Source organism: Brassica napus, chromosome C5 (assembly GCF_020379485.1).
Source record: "Brassica napus cultivar Da-Ae chromosome C5, Da-Ae, whole genome shotgun sequence".
Lineage (NCBI taxonomy): Eukaryota > Viridiplantae > Streptophyta > Magnoliopsida > Brassicales > Brassicaceae > Brassica > Brassica napus.
Genome location: NC_063448.1, coordinates 51,433,091 through 51,449,678, shown reverse-complemented (window position 1 = coordinate 51,449,678; position 16,588 = coordinate 51,433,091). Strand labels below are relative to the sequence as shown.

Below are 16,588 nucleotides of genomic sequence, written 5' to 3'. Positions count from 1 at the left end.
ATCTCACTTAACCACTGCCTGATGTTGTTGAAGCTCTCCATCTCAGTACAGTCATAAGGGATTCAATCTTGATTTGTGTTGTTGTGTTATGGACGAGTAATTTATCGGTCATGGTTTAACCGAATGTTGAATTTTGCTTTTATAGTCTCTCTCATTGTAACTATCGATGACATTAACCGAGAAGATTCTGAAGACTAAGCAGCGTTTGGTGAATAATTCTTGATGCTTAGTATAAAAGAGCAAAAAGTGAATGAAGATAAATAAGATAATTTCATTTCACCGGATACGATTCTCTTTGTCAGGACAAATGGTTAATTGAACACAAAGTTTGGAGGGACATTCACCAGTTCCTTGAATCAGAAGTGCTTTTGCTGTCGGAAAATCTCAACCCCTAAGTAATCAATAGTGTTCTTGATAAGTGCAACATTTGGCTTACATAGCTTCACCTGAACAGCAGTTACTTGAGGAAACTTTTCAAGCGTCCTGGACGCGATGCGTTCCGCTACCGCCTCCAGAAGGTTCAGTGGTGGCCCTTCAACAATTTCTTTAGCTATGCTGCAAATAATATAATTAGACATGAATCATCAGATAGTCTGGATCCTAGATGTTTTATACAACCTAAGTGGTATTGATAAAAGAGCTAACCTGAAAATGTCAACGTAGCTGATTGTATCATCTAAGTTATCAGATAGACCAGCCTTTTTAAGACTCACCCACGCGTCGATGTCAACAATAAACATCTGCCCCAAAGTGTTCTCTTCTGGAATGGCTCCATGGTAACCGTAGAACTTTAACCCCTTCAGTACCAGTTTGTCTCCTCCAGTCCTTATCATGTTATTCTCGGATGTTCCTGTTCCAAGAACTATATAATAAAAATTCCATATTGGCTTGGCTTCACAAAGATATATTTTTTAATATTTTCACACGTTAAAAAAACACATTAAATTACTATAATAAATAGATATATTTTCTGTAATTTTTAATTTTTAATAATTTTTTAAATAATAATTTAATAAAATCAATTAATTTTCTTAACAATTGTAATTTTTTTATAGAAAATACAAAAATCTATTTCCGTGAAACAGTTTTTTTTTTCAGAGGAAGTATTAGCATAAGGCTTTTTAAACAAAAAAAAATGTTTCGATGACGTCAGTAACATTTACTGTGATAAACTCAAAACATCCTCATTAAAATCCCAATTAGACATAGCAATTAAACTAGCAAATCGTTCAAGAGAAACTAATACGACAATCCGTACATCTCTCGAACTTCATAACTATCAATCCTTCTTTTGTTTGCTATGGACATGCAGTTTCAAAAGGACATTTGGGACATACCTCGAGGTTCCAACGTCGCCGGGGCCGTCGTTTCAAGTGAGCTATACATCTCTTCTCCGTTTGCAGCAGTAGGTTTTTAAGATTAGATGAGTGAGAGATTGAGAGAGATAAGAGAAGATCAGTTTTAAAGGGAACTGAGCTGACAGCGAGGATACGGTGGTGGGCCAATGTCAGATTTTGTAAGCCCAAAATCCGAGAAACAGCTATGCGTTTCACCTAATAATCACGTTAATCACGTTTTAATCTTTCTGTTTTGTCAAAATATTTTTCCTTAAAAAAAAAAATATATTTATTTGTGCACTAACTATTTCCATTATTATCATACAGAATTAAAATAATTTATAAATGATCCATTAAACAAATATTATAATGATAAAACAAGTTATTTAAATCTTTTACTTAATTATTTATTTGGGATGAGTTCTTAAAAATGATTACGTTTATCTGTTACTCTCTCTTTTTATGAAAACAAAAGTTTTGAGATATTTATTCATTTTACAAATATAGAAGTTTTTGTATTTTCAGTTAGGCCGTCAATTAAGCGGTCCACATCCAAATAGGTGGGTCCATTTGGACCATATAACATACATACCCAAAAACACTCACACCCTTATAACACTCATACCCAATAGCATTCATACCCAAATTAGTCCATGTCCACTGGAAATAATCCAAGACCCACCAATTATTTTATTTTTTTGCAGATAGCTCAATTTTGTTCATAATCAATTTTTGTAAACTCAATTTATAAACTTATATACTTATAGCAAATAAAAATTATAGGATTTCTTTAAATCCAGCAATAAAAATTTAAATACGTTTTTTCAAAAAAAATATATTTGAATATGACTGAAATTGAAATAGTCTCAAAAACATTTGTTTTTATTGATTCTTTCACAGAAATATTGCATGATGTGTTGGTGTCATGCCAATAACAAGAATCACAAAATCAATTGTGATAGCAATTTTCCAGCTTGTGTACTTGTGTCTTCAGCCTGCAAGAAAGAAAAAAAAGTCTTAACACCAATTCTTTCAAAAACAGAGCTTTTGTAATAGTCTTTAGACTTTGAACAACAACGTACATGATCAAACAAAAAGCAAAGTTCGAAGCTAAGGCTAACTCTTTGTTGGTTAGTGGTTACTCTTCAACACTAACCAATAAGCAAAGTACAAGATCAAACAATAATGAGCAGTAAACTATCATCCATTAACGTCACACTACCGACTCCTGCCAGCACAATGTTCTTGCAAAACTACCCAACAATATATCAAAACTACACAGTATTACTGTCAGTAAGCTTCAACAAGGTGAATGAACGAAATGAATATCAAGTCAACTTCTACTAGAACCAGTGGCGGACCCACGTTAAGAGTTATGGGGTCATCTGACACCACAGATATATAATAAACATAATTTTGCAAGCTAAATTGTTATTTGACGCTAGCATATTTGGTTAGGAAGCTTTGTACTGAACCCACAAACCCTGGATCAAATCCCTTCGGTGATCCCTTCGGTGACCCTTTTTCTTAATATTTTGGTTTTTTGACAAAATTTTACCCACACTTATGACCCCACATAAAAAACTTTCTGGGTTCACCCCTCACTAGAACTTCAAGTAAATACAATGATAATGTCTCATCTCAGGAACCAGAACAAACTAAACAGAACTCATAAGGTACCAGTTCACTAGTCTAGATGCAGAATTCAAACTGTTTATAACTCGGAATGAGCAGTAAACACATCAAGATCAAATAATACCTCAAGTCAAGTCTCTAGACTCTCCACTCTCTTCTTCTTTCTCCTTCTCGCTATCTTCTTCTTCTTTCTCCTCGGCTGTTCTCTCATATCACAAGTGCTCAATTCATATCAAAAGTGCTCATTTCCAAAGAAAGTAAACGCGTTTTACTTGAATGAGTAAGGTGTAGAATCATACCTCAATTCAAGTCTATAGACTCTCCACTCTCTTCTTCTTTCTCCTTCTCTTTATCCTCTTCTTCTTTCTCCTCTTCTGTCTTCTCAACAGACTCATCACCTACCAAAAAAAAATAATTTCATGAAGATTCTGAAGCAATTTATTATATGAATAGATTATAACCAACACTTACCAATTTCAGGAAATTCTTTTAACCAGTTCCTTGTACACACTAAAGCTTGAACATTAGTAGGTAGTAGACAGCTCCTATACTTGTTAAGAACTCTACTACCTATACTAAATGAAGATTCTGATGCCACTGTCGTTATTGGTATACTCAGAACCTCTCGAGCCATTACTGCCAACTCTTTGAACCGAGCTGAGTTGTCTCTCAAGTAACGTAACACATTCAGTTTCTTGTAAGCGGCCATGTCAAGCAATGGCTCATCCAAGTATATATCAAGAGTAGACTTTCTGCTACCAACAGCTTTCTGAGAAAAAAAGGCATAGAATCCCAGAAAAAAACAGATTAATCATCACTTATATGATATCAGAAGTTAAAAACACTTATCAGAAATAACTTCAGAACATAACTTACACCATAACCGGCTGGAACATCTTGTGTTTCTACTTGTGAACATGCAGCACTACTGGTTCTCTGGTTTTTCTTGTAAGCTCCAAACAGTTTATCGATCTTTGAACACACATGAGCCAATCTTCTCTTACAACTAGGCTGATCTAAAACTGAGAAACAATATTCCAAGCAGGTAAATTTCAGTCTTGGATCAAAAACAGCAGCAATTGCAAGGATATCGTTGTACTCTTCCCAGTATTTATCGAACTTGAGCTTCATACACTTCACCATTTCACAAATAACAGGATCACTGAAATTCGCATGAGCTCTCAACCAACACTCAATCTTCCAAACTTCATTGAAATACAAAATTGATGTTGGGTATGAAGAACCAGAAATCAAATCTGTAATTTCAGAAAATGGCCTTAGAAGCTCACAAATCATTTATGCTCTCCTCCACTCAGAATATGAGGGAAAACTCATAACTCGCTTCTACATCCGCCAAGTTACCTAGTGCCTGCTTGAACTTTATAGCTCTATCAAGCATTAGGAAAGTAGAATTCCAGCGTTTACTTACATCTAAGACCAGACCTTCATCACCCTCAATCCCCAATGTTTCTACACAATTTTGAAACATTATTTCTCTACTTTCTGATCCTCTAATGAACTTGACACTCTCCCTGATTTTCTGCAATGCTCCTCCAATCACTACCAAGCCGTCTTGAACAATAAGATTAATGATGTGTGATGAACATCGTACATGGAAGAACTCGCCACCACAGACCAGATCTTTGTGCATTTGTCTCTTCATGATACTCTGCATGCTACCATTCGAAGAAGCGTTGTCTACAGTGAGACAGAAGACCTTCTTTTCCAGTCCCCACTCCTTTAGCAGCTCAATCAGCTTCACAGCAATGGCTATTCCCGAATGAGGCGGAGGAAAAGCGGTGAAAGCCAATATTTTAGCTTGCAAATTTCAATCTTCATCGATGTAGTGGGCAGTCAAGCAGAGATAGCCTTCAATCGTGATAGCCCTCCAGAGATCTGTTGTTAAACAAACTCTACTAGGAAAATCATTTAAGATTTTCCTAAGTTTCTGCTTTTCATTTTCATAAATCTTCAACACATCAGAAGCTGCTGTGTTTCTACTCCAATACTCAATACTTGAATTAGCATAAGTAAAAGCCATTCTAATCCTCTTATACTCTACAAACTTGTAAGGAAGATCATGCTCTATAATGGCCATAGCTATCATCTCACGAAACACCATCATATCCACCTTCCTAGGACTACTTCTAGGTGTTCCAACAGCTTTTGGACATACCTTCATATGACGAGTCAGAGTTGAGGTTCCATTCCTGCGAAGATTGAAGAAGTAAAACCTTCTACAAAGGTTGCATCTGATCTTAGTTGTACCATCAGACAGCCTTCCTCCAAGTATAGTAAACTTCCTCCAGCACCTAGAGACTCTATGGCGTGACTGAACTTGTCTCGGTTGTGTGCCTTTGTTAGCCTCTGAATCCTCTAAAACTTCATGATCCTCTATATCTTCATCCATCACATCATTCTGACCATCATCGTTCAAGTCTATAGCTTTCATTTTCTGAAACAAAACATATTTAAATGAGAAAGGAGCAGTTATCATGGTTGAATAAGTCTGAAGAGAAAGCCGAGGCAAGTAGCAAGTGAAGACAATCTGTAAAGGATACATTGAATAATATTACCAAATTGTGAACACACAAAACCACAACGGTTGAAATACTAACAAGATTATTCTTATAAATCCACAAAACAAAAGTTAACCGAGATTCATCACAGATTCTTTAGTGGCCAGTTTCTAAATTGAAGTCAAAAGCACGATGAGAAAAAAAATCAAATCAGAACGAAGATCTAGACCCTCTTCTCTTAATCTTCTTATTATAAAACATGAACATTCTTCTCTTAATCTTCTTATTATAAAACATGGACATAGAAACCCAGAAATTAGAGTAAACAATGAAAATGCGAGTCATCATCATCATCATCATCAAAACTAGAGTCAACAGAGGAAAGAGATTCATGATCATACAAAACGAGATTCATCATCAACACTCAAAACCCACAACACATAATCAATATTCAATTATCATAGGCTCATAGCATTGCTACTCAGTTAACACATAACGATACTACTCAGTTAGACTGTTAAAGATTCATCATCATACAAAGGAATGGTTCGAAACTTACCAAGGAGATACACGGAGAATACAAGAATCTTGCAGAGATAACGGCTATATCGAGGAGATAACTTGAGCTTCAATCTTCATACAACTCCTCGTGTTTCTGAATCCAAAACAAAACGATATATATGAATTTTATAATCTAAACGATTCATCATCATCATCAGAGCAAGAGTAAAAACGAGATTCATCACATATTCACAAAATAAAAGTTAAACGAGATTCATCAGAGATAAACCGAGATGGATCGAAGCTAAACATGAGATGGATCGAAGCGAAAACTCGAGAATAAGATCGAAGCTAAAACCCACAACACAGAACGAGATGGATCAAGAATAAGATCATACCTGAAATGCAGAGATCGAGACGAAGAAGTCAGACGTAGAGAAGACGTAGAGAATGGAGAAATATGGTTAGGATTAAGAGAATCAAGGCCGGAGAAGACGGATCGAGATGCAAAGATTGATTTTCATCGCAAAATCGCAGATGAATCGAAAAGCAGAGACCAGATCGATTCGATCGATTTTTCTTTCTTTTAGCAACCGATCGAATTTTCCCCAATATTAGAAAACCTAGTTTTTTACTTTAACGGGTTAGCCCAGTATCCAAAACGATTGGCCCAACTTGCCCATGGGCAAATTTGGTGTTCAGCCCAACTGGACCATAAAATATTTGTGCTTACCCATTACCCGTCCAACACAGTCTGGACTGGGCCACACCCATGGACACCCAACCAACTGACAGCCCTATTTTCAGTGTAATTTTTAATTATTTTAATTATTTTTATCCATATAAATGAAGACAATTACTATTGAAACAAAGTTTACTCTTTTGAAATTATGTTACTAAAAAAATTGCTTTTGACATTGTAAAATTATTTTGTGAGGTGGGTGAAAATTTCAAAACTTCTACTTTTGTGGAAAGAGGGAGTAGTTAAATTGATAAAAACTAATGATTTAAATTGATACATTTGTCCGTTAGCAATTTGATTATTTGAACAGTTTCATTTCTTGTTAGTGCTAAAATGATTAGTCATCACAGAAATAATAAAAGTTCCAAATGTTCTGTAGTTTGGTGGATCCAGAATCTGATGATTTTAGCACAGTTTATTGTTTGGCATCATATCTATACTTGTTGCAACACCTTGTTCAGTGGTGTAATTATTCCTGGCAAAGTACTGCTCACCAGGAGTCCCGATCCTCCTATCTTAAGAGCTTCTTGGCGACAATACCTATAAAGGAGTTGCAAGAATATATCAAGAAAGGATTAGCTTCGACCACACCTGTTCATCACCGTTTACAGATAGAGTTTCATTACACGAAGATAACTACAACCGCAGAAACTGCGAACTGACAAAAGTTAAGCAGAGAAAGCTAACGTTTTGAGCTTCTTGCAAGTTTTATAACCGTCTCTTTAGCGCTAGCTGTCTTTTATAAATTCCTAAGTTCTGCTATAACGTAGACGACTTGTAGCAGCATACGTCCTATAGCTGACTAGTTAATACGATCTAAACTTACCGTTGTCATGACTGTCTTGAGATCTCAAGCTCTTACAGAAAACAAAGAAAACAAGCCGGACATAGTTTTTATTTTATTCAGACATTATTTTGTTCACTCATAACAACCAACAAAGAGATCAAAATGCTCAAACTGGAACCAACCAAGCGCAAGCAATCTCACAAATCCATTTGATCAAGTACTCAACAAGTATGTCCTCCACGAACAACAACATCTCACTGCTGCAACTGATCATATACATTGTAAATAAGCCAACCTTCAATAGCAGCAGCTTCGAGACGATCATTACCCCCAGCTTCATCCCACTTAGACTGAATCGAATCAAGCCTGCTCATATCATACCAAAGTATCTTATGAGCCAACTCTCTCGTCCCAAGAAACTCAACGACCGGAGTCCCTCTAGCTTTAGCAGCTAACTTCCCAATCTCCAAGGAGCTTCTGATCACAATCCCGTGATTCTCCTTAAGCAGAACAAGGTCTTCCTCGATCTGGACGCCGACGAACGTGACGAACTTGGAAGCGAAGAAGCGGTAGAGATCCTTGAGATTGTCGGTGAAGGTGTTTGGGAGGCGGAGGAAGAGGCAGAAGTTCTTGGTGCTTAGCTTCACAGAGGAGAGACGCCACTCTGACTTTGCGCCGAGAGATTTGACGTCCCAGTAGAGGTCGAAGACGATGGCTCTGTTACCGTTCCAGACGCAGTCTTCTAGGAGACGGGAGAGGTATGGAGAGATGTCGGTTGAGGGTTCGACGTCGATGGCTTTGGTCTGGATCCAGTAACCGTCGACCATAGCAAACCCTGGCCCATCAAAGTTGGCCATGTGATAGGAAACTACACATCAACACAGAGTGACATAATAATACAAAGATCAATTAGCTGTTTGTTGTAAATGTGCTCAAAGATGGAATGTAAAATAATCTGATAAAGCAAAGCCATGAATCAGGTCAACTAATCTAAGACAAATGCGTTAATGGGTGTTTACTAGATGAGCTAATCAAGTCTATTACAATGTTTATAGGCGAAAAGGTAAGAACTTTACAAATTGCAAAAAAAATATCGATCAGAGTGAGAGAGAGAGAGAAAGAGAGAGAGAGAAGATAATCCACGAATCAAACTCGTCAGATGGAACGGACATAAGAGAGGGAGTTCTGGATCCAAACACAAAACCCCGAAGAAGAAGAGGAAGACAAACCTTTGAGATTTCGCTGCGACAAAGGTTGATGTCGTAAACGGAGGAGAGAGAGAGAAACTGATTTTGGGATTAAGAGAGAGAGAGAAGAAGAAGACGAAGTAGGACCTTAGCGCATGACACGTGTCTGGAATGTCTATAGCGCATATGCGGGTGTCGTCAGACCCAATGGGCTTCGGTGTTTTTGGGCAAGGCCCACTTTTGCTAAACCCATAGTTTAAGACTCTGTCGATTGTTTAAAGACTGTTTTAAGTTTTAACTTTCAAGTGCTGTTGCCTTGTTGGTGGCATAAGAAACTCTTTGTTATGATCCATTTTTCTAATATTTTCATCTCTTTTGATGAAATATTATGAGATCAAGAGTGTATTCTCGTGGAGAGAGCTATCGCCACCCCCCAGTATGAGTGTTACCCTAGGGAATTTCTCATATATGTTTTAAGCTTAAATGTTTTCACGGCCTGTCCTTCATATCCTTCAAGCTTCGATTCAAATGTATGAAGAAGTTGGCGTTCTGATGAAAACCAAATAGAATACTGAAAGAGGAAGGGAAATTTTTTTATCAAGATCAACAAAACATGGAGATTAGATGAGAGAAAAAAGTACTAAGTGAACAAATTAAACTTTCAAGAAGTCTTCATTTGATGGGTCATTGTAGTCATAAAGTAGATAAATCCAGAAGCTCAATTAGGGAGACATAACACTGATATTTACCAAACTAGGATACGCGCGGGGTATTCTCAACGTGTAATGTATCAATATACAGTAGAACCTCTATAAATTAATACTCGATAAATTAATAATCTCTATAAATTAATAAATTCCGTCAGTCCCAATTTGGGCCGGTTAAAAATTTGACACAAATCGATAAAATAATAAGATAATATTTTTGTAGAAAATTCTATGTAAATATACGATCCCACTAAAATTATAAATTAATAATTTATATTCATACATATTTTATATAAGTAAGAACCTATTATAATATTATTTGTTTTATATTCACAATTGAATTATCTTTATATTTTTTTAACACTTAATATATTGATGAGTTTTAGTAATATCATATCTAAAACCATATTTAAGTTCTATGAAATATATATTATATACACCAACTAATATAATAAAATTAATATAAATGTAAAATTTCAAAAAATAAAAATTAATGTATATACACTAAAATCAAATATTTTTCTTATTTTAAAATAAATATATCTTAAAATAAGAAATCCAAATAAGGAAACTTTTGTAAATTAATAGCTTTATAAATTACTAAAATTTCAAAGTCCCAACATTATTAATTTATAGAAGTTTTACTGTACATATTTTGTAAATTATAATTGTTTGATATGATAATGTGACATTGGGCGGACTCACACGGGAGGAGTTAGGGTTGGTGCTCTGCAGGACTGTGAGCCTAGGTCCACGGAACGGATTGTCACAATAAGTGTATGTTTTTAATGGATATATGTGTTTTCTCTGGTTTTTTTATATCTAGATCGTTTTGGCATAATTTTTATGATTATTATAAAGATGAAATCACAATTCATATGATTAATATATAATTCAAATGCCTATGAATAATGGGTTACGAGTCTTGTTGTTGTATTTCCAATGAATGGTCTAGACTATTTTTTATTTCCTAATAATGAATTTTGTAACACGCGGATTAGATACCTAAATTTGTTAAACTTATAAAATTGATCCATAATTGATTTTTTTTTTTATCTTTTTCATTTGTTTCAAGAAAGAGATTTAACTATCATTTGTATTTTTCTAATGACTTTAACATATATATTTTCACATTGGTTGATGTGATTGTAAGAAATTTAAAAATAATTGTACTTTTAGCTTAATATGTCCATTAGAATAGTTTAGTTGGTTTAAGTTTTACTTTGTATTTTTGGTTTTGGTATCTTTTAAGAAATTGTAAAACATTTATTTATTTTTAAGAAAACTAACACACTTAAGTTTCGCCAATTATTTATTTTAAGCTAAAGTTTAATTTGATGGCTAGATAATTCAAAATAAATCTCATGTGCAAATAAACGAAATACAAAACAATGTACAAAGAACCTCAGATAATGATGTGAGAATATTTATGAGAAGATTTATGAGAAGACTTCCAATAATTGTTTTTTTGTTTCTTTTACATGTGTTCCAGGAAGTCTTCCAAATCTTGTCTATTATTCTCACCTAAAATTTTAAGAAATTTTTTTCTTTTCACTTAAATATTATTTTGTTCAAAAATATAAAATAATAGATTTAAAATTTTACATAATAATAATTTTTTTTAAACTAAAAATGAAAAATCTAAAAAAATAAATCATGAATCCTAGTTCTTTTGAAAAAAAGAAAAAAAAAAGAAACCCTAGTTCTCTCAACTTATTCCCTCTCAGCCGTCACATAAACTCATCTCAGATCTCTCGCCGCCACGCCAGATCTCTCTCTTCTGTGCCTCTCTCTCTAACACCAGAGCTCTCTATCTCTAGCCGGACCTCTCTCACGCTCCCTCCTCTCTCTTGCTCGCCTTCAGGTCTCTTCTCTAGCCGGATTCTCTCTCTCGTGGCTCTCTCTCTCGCCGGACCTCCCGCACAGTTACTTCTCTCTCTATGTCTGTGTGTGTGTGTGTGTCAGTTTTGATTCAGATTTGTTTTTGTTGTTGGTGGAGGAGGATGGAGAAGAAGCTTGACGGAGGAGACTCCTCGCCGTGACTTTTCTTTCCGTCCTAAAAACCTCAGTAAGTGTTGGATAATGATAAGATGTTCATTGTTGCTTACTAAAACAGTTTCGTTTCAGTCTCACAAACTTTTTAACTTTTGATGTTGTTTGTTATATGTTGCAGATTGAAGCATCTGGTGCCTTGACGCGCCGCAGCCACTACTTTGACTCCTTTTATGCAATTATGCGGCTATTTTTCAGAAGATAAACTATAGACTTTCAAAGGTTGAAACTTTGACGGAGAGGATGGAGAAGAAGCTTGACGGAAGAGGATGGAGAAGAAGCGGCCGGCGGTGGAGGCTTCCGCAGGAAGGACGGCGGCGAGCAGATAGCGGTAATCTTTCCTCAGCCTTGTCCGCTGTTCATGCTCGAGGTAGTTTTTTTTTGGGTTTTGTTTCTTTTGTTTCGGTGAATTTTCATTTGTTTATGCTGAGATTTGTATTAATTTTCAAAATTTTGTGATTTTTTGTTTTTGTTTTGATGAATCTTCATTTGGGGTTTTAAATATTTATGCAAAAAGAAACTTTTATGATTTGAGAGATTCGGGGTTTGATCTCTATATGTTGTGATTGTGACATCTCAGACTAAGTAAAAGACGGTGTGGTGGATCTATGCGCTGGCAGAATCGAATAAACAAAAGGCTAGTTCAAAAACAAAGTCCACTTAACAAAGCATTTAATGAAATGCTGCGTTTTGGCAAGGCGGACACATGTCGACACCACATGACTCAACATTCTTAGCTGGCGGATGATGTGGCGCTCTAAAGAGGAAGAAAACCCTTCTTTATAATAATAGATTTGATTCCAAACTTGTAGAGATGTTTAGAATGATACCAGTGATTTGTCTTTTTTTTTCTTTTTGTTAACACCAGTGATTGTCTGAAGAGTTTTTAAGGGACTTGCACCAAGAGAACAAGATTGAGAAATTTCAAATGTTTTTTTATCAAACAATTTTGCCAAAGAGAAACGGTGTTTTTATACAAAGCAACTGGAACGATTCCATTATAAATATTCCAGCAAACATATATCTCTACATGTCGGCCACTGATGATCCAAATCCAATGTCAAATGAGAATTTGATGCAGGTTAACTCCTTGTGCCCATCAAGCATCTTCATTTTAAGTGAGTATGGACCCTATGACAAATAAAAGGATTAGATTACTCAGAATCCGAATAACAAAATGTTTGCTATGATATATATATATATATATATATATATATAATAGACTAATGATCATATCACGCAATTTTGACAAACGTTGGGCTCTAACTTCTTCCCTCCACTCATGACAGATACATGCCTGTTTGTTTTGTTATACTATAGGTAGAATAACATCAAATTCAAATGAGCCTAATGAATAAAGGTGTCACTATATGATATCCACAATGAAGGCTTCAAAGTAATATACTTACAGGAGGAGTATAACCGGGCATAACTTGCGAGTGTGCTACCAAGAAGTCTCCAATTGCGACGGGACAGTTGGTCTCATCACAAAGGTCATGTGTCTCAGAATGAATATGCCATCCAAAGTATGAAACTTCGATTACCAGCTTTCCCTTTGAGATCACATTGTCTTCATATATACGAAGCAAACACAAATCAAAAACAAAACAAAAAACTTTGGATGCATGAACAAGGACAATGCAAAGACCATTCTGAGAACACAAGAAGTTGTAACATTTGATAACAAATATAGAGATTATTATAGAACAAAATATTGACAAAAAATAATTATAGAACAAAACATCAAAAGAATTGAACAAGCAAAGATCTATGTTTTATAGGTAATTCAATGTGTGCAAGCCTGACTGTCAGAACAAGAAATGAAAAACAAAACTGATGTACCTGTGTTAGAAGCAAGGCTGAAAGTAACTTGCTCGCCTCGAGCAATAGGATAAGGCGATATATCAACTCCTTGAACCTTTACTTGATACTGTGCGTTATCATCTACAACCAAACACATTAAAAATCAGATAGAGATTCTACTTCTTTTATCCAGAACTGGATCCTTGGTCAACGCACTATCTAAATCCTATCGAATTACCATAACAAAGTCGATCAAAACACTAGAAGGTACAGTTTGGGATTCAAGAGTCAATGAAGAACATAGGAGAATTAGTACATACCGCAGTACTTGACATCGGTGGCTCTGACAATCGTTGAGATGAACAGAAAACAAGAGATAGCGAGAGAAAATCTCGACATGATTGAGTGATAGATTCTCGGAGAAAAAAATGCGAATGTTTTAGAGTTTCAGATGATGATTGGAGGACGAGGAGACAAACAAGCAAAGAGACAGGACACACATACGGAATCAGAGGATTCTCATTTCACAAGTAATGTCGGATTGATCTTAACCGTTCATTTAGACATGTCTTTAAATCCTCTAGATAGACGGCTTAGATTTCGCAGCAAATCTAAGGGTACGGTAACCGCAGAGGATTTAGCAGTGAACAAACCGTTAGGTGAGAATTACTATTATCTTTTTTCCTATCGGCAGGTGAGAATTATTACGAGAAAAGGACAAAAATAGCACTAAATCAAGTTTTTGTTCCCAAACTAGCACTCAAGGTCAAAAGTCACAAAAATAGCACTTAATGTATTATCAAAAGTCACAAACTTAGGGTTTAGAATCAAAGGGTGAGGTTTAGGATTTAGGGTTTAGGGTTTAGGGTTTAGAGTTTAGGCTTTAGGGTTTAGGGTTTAGAGTTTAGGGTTTAGGGTTTAGGGTTTAGAGTTTAGGGTTTAGGGATAAGATTTCAAATTTTGAAAAATAAAAAAATTAAAATTTTCAAAGGATAAACTTAGAAAGATGCTATTTTGGTCATTTTAGTTTTGGAGTGCTATTTTTGTGATATAAACTTAAAAATGTGCTATTTTGGAGATTTGCCCAATTATTATCATTTATTTTTTTCTTTTTAACCATTACCACTTGGCACGAAAAGTAGGTGGAATTTGCCAGCTCAGATTTGACTCTACTTAATAATACAACACATAAATAATAATTAATTATTTGAAAGAAAGAAAATAGAAAAAAAGACAAAAATAGCACTAAATCAAATTTTTGTTCCCAAACTAGCACTCAAGGTCAAAAGTCACAAAAATAACACTTAATGTTTTATCAAAAGTCACAAACTTAAAGTTTAGAGTTAAATGGTGGGGTTTAGGATTTAGGGTTTAGGGTTTAGGGTTTAGAGTTTAGGGTTTAGGGTTTAGGGTTTAGGGTTTAGAGTTTAGGGTTTACGGTTTAGAGTTTAGGGTTTAGGTTTAGGGTTTAGAGTTTAGGGTTTAGGGTTTAGAGTTGAGAAATGAGGTTTTGGGGATAAGATTTCAAATTTTGAAAAATAAAAAAATTAAAATTTTCAAAGGATAAACTTAGAAATGTGCTATTTTGGTCATTTTAGTTTTTGGGTGCTATTTTTGTGATATAAACTTAGAAATGTGCTATTTTGGAGATTTGCCCAAAAAAATAACTCCTTCTCTTTTCTTACACGAAATCTAAAAATTCTAACAAAGATATTTCTGTTACGAAAGTAAACAAAAGCGGCCACCGTAATGTTTGAAATAATTAAAGATGTGGGTCCCGCTGCACTATTTGCACAGTAAATTTTCTTCTATATATTTGCGTTCGTTTATAATACACACCTAAAAACACTTCTCTTCTATTCTCTCTCTGTATCAGTGTTATTTCTTTCTACGGGTATAAAATTTTGCCCTTATTTAAATTCCTGCGATACAAATAAATTCCAGTTCTTTTTATAACACGTTATCAGCACGATCACTCTGCGATTCGGTAAAATTTATTTGTATCATTTATACCCTGTTATAATGGTCGGTATACCGCCTCTACTATTTTTTTTATATCATGTTATAATGGCCGGAATACCGCCTATATTATTTACTAGTAATTTAATTTATTTATTGGTCGGCAGAGCCGCCTCATATTCTGTTTATTATTTATTGGTCGGCCGAGCCGCCTCATATTCTGTTTATTATTTATTGGTCGGCTGAGCCGCCTTATATTCTGTTTATTATTAATTGGTCGGCCGAGCCGCCGTATAATTTATTTATTACTCTGCATTGATCGGCTGAGCCGTCGCATGATTTTATTGTCATATTTTTTTTTACTTTTATGAAATTTTATAGATTTGATTGACCGTTTAATACGATATTTTCAGACTAATTTTTGGTGCACTCGATTTAACCCCAACGGTCACAAAGAAATTTTTTCAAAAATTTTCCCTTTCTCCAACGGTTATGAACAGTGTTTTTCACCTATAAATACAACTCATTTTCACTCCATTTCATCATCCAAAACATTTCATCTTCTCTCAAAAATTTCAAATCGCTCTCCTCCGATTTTCCATTTCAAGAAAGATGATTCGCGCACTTTTGTTTTTATGTGCCATTTTTATTTGTGTTTCTATTTATGGTTTATTCGTTGGAGAATTTACTCCGAGTGAATTTAAGATGAATATCGGTTTAATTTTCTTTACATCGCTTCTCCTTGTAATTGCTTGTATGATTAATGTAAACGGTTTTTAAATTATGAAGTTCTAATAAAATTATTATTTTGTGTTTTAGAAATACAAATGGCAAACATCGAGAAACTCCAGTTCCCGGCTCTGAAAGTAACCGGCGAAAATTATGTCAGATGGGTCACAAATGTGAAACCTTATCTTGTAATAAAAAAGATAACCGAAGCGATAGAAGTCGGTAACAAATCGCCACCCGAGCATATAGCCGAAGCGATTATCTTCCTGAAGAAGCATTTAGATGAGAATCTAACTCACGACTATGGAGACGTTGAGGACCCAGCCGTACTATGGCAAGCCTTGAAAGATAGGTTCGATAATCAAAAGGAAATCAATCTCCCTCACGCTCTTGAAGAGTGGAAAACCCTGAGGTTTCAGGATTTCCAAAGGGTTAGAGATTACAATTCCACTATCTTGAGGATAGTTGCACAATTAAAATATTGTGGTAACCCTGTCACCGAAGCAGAAATGCTTGACAAGACATATAATACTTTCCACAAAGAACACAACGTCTTATCCCGAATTTACAGAAAATGTGGGTACACCAAATTTTCTGAATTGATGGTAACACTCATGTTGGCTGAAAAGA

At 35.1% G+C, this 16,588-nt stretch overlaps 3 protein-coding genes and 1 long non-coding RNA gene across 5 annotated transcripts; 1 reads left to right on the top strand and 3 right to left on the bottom strand.

The window, feature by feature from the left end:
- Positions 1-251: 251 nt before the first annotated feature.
- LOC106345503 (dihydroneopterin aldolase 1) lies at positions 252-1,526 on the bottom strand. Of its 2 annotated transcripts, none has more exons than XM_013784703.3 (3): positions 1,338-1,526; positions 646-862; positions 252-555 (listed from the first exon to the last, which is right to left on the bottom strand). In XM_013784703.3, the coding sequence occupies exons 1-3, from the start codon at positions 1,384-1,386 to the stop codon at positions 357-359; spliced, it is 465 nt and encodes a 154-aa protein (XP_013640157.1). In that variant the 5' UTR covers positions 1,387-1,526; the 3' UTR covers positions 252-356. The 2 variants fall into 2 exon arrangements, with proteins under 2 accessions (XP_013640157.1, XP_013640158.1); XM_013784704.3 differs by having other exon boundaries at positions 646-850.
- A 6,080-nt stretch (positions 1,527-7,606) lies between these two features.
- On the bottom strand, positions 7,607-8,892 carry LOC106452497 (protein RISC-INTERACTING CLEARING 3'-5' EXORIBONUCLEASE 1-like). The gene is made up of 2 exons (XM_013894640.3): positions 8,751-8,892; positions 7,607-8,389 (listed from the first exon to the last, which is right to left on the bottom strand). Exon 2 carries the CDS (start codon positions 8,376-8,378, stop codon positions 7,776-7,778), a length of 603 nt encoding a protein of 200 aa, XP_013750094.1. The 5' UTR covers positions 8,379-8,389; positions 8,751-8,892; the 3' UTR covers positions 7,607-7,775.
- Positions 8,893-10,993: 2,101 nt separating this feature from the next.
- On the top strand, positions 10,994-12,396 carry LOC106452499. The gene is made up of 3 exons (XR_001289807.3): positions 10,994-11,483; positions 11,589-11,837; positions 12,048-12,396. It is a non-coding gene; the product is annotated as an uncharacterized LOC106452499 (long non-coding RNA).
- On the bottom strand, positions 12,339-13,813 carry LOC106452498 (putative phosphatidylglycerol/phosphatidylinositol transfer protein DDB_G0282179). The gene is made up of 4 exons (XM_013894641.3): positions 13,591-13,813; positions 13,310-13,411; positions 12,877-13,037; positions 12,339-12,598 (listed from the first exon to the last, which is right to left on the bottom strand). The coding sequence occupies exons 1-4, from the start codon at positions 13,667-13,669 to the stop codon at positions 12,494-12,496; spliced, it is 447 nt and encodes a 148-aa protein (XP_013750095.1). The 5' UTR covers positions 13,670-13,813; the 3' UTR covers positions 12,339-12,493.
- Positions 13,814-16,588: the final 2,775 nt, after the last annotated feature.

Coding starts and splice junctions, on each gene's coding strand:
- LOC106345503 (XM_013784703.3), bottom strand. CDS start 1,386: ATGTATAGCTCACTTGAAACGACGGCCCCGGCGACGTTGGAACCTCGA. Junction 863..1,337: donor GGCGACGTTGGAACCTCGAG/GTATGTCCCAAA, acceptor TTTATTATATAG/TTCTTGGAACAGGAACATCC. Junction 556..645: donor AGCTACGTTGACATTTTCAG/GTTAGCTCTTTT, acceptor TATTATTTGCAG/CATAGCTAAAGAAATTGTTG.
- LOC106452497 (XM_013894640.3), bottom strand. CDS start 8,378: ATGGCCAACTTTGATGGGCCAGGGTTTGCTATGGTCGACGGTTACTGG.
- LOC106452498 (XM_013894641.3), bottom strand. CDS start 13,669: ATGTCGAGATTTTCTCTCGCTATCTCTTGTTTTCTGTTCATCTCAACG. Junction 13,412..13,590: donor CACCGATGTCAAGTACTGCG/GTATGTACTAAT, acceptor GTTTGGTTGTAG/ATGATAACGCACAGTATCAA. Junction 12,599..12,876: donor TGCCCGGTTATACTCCTCCT/GTAAGTATATTA, acceptor TATTTGTCATAG/GGTCCATACTCACTTAAAAT.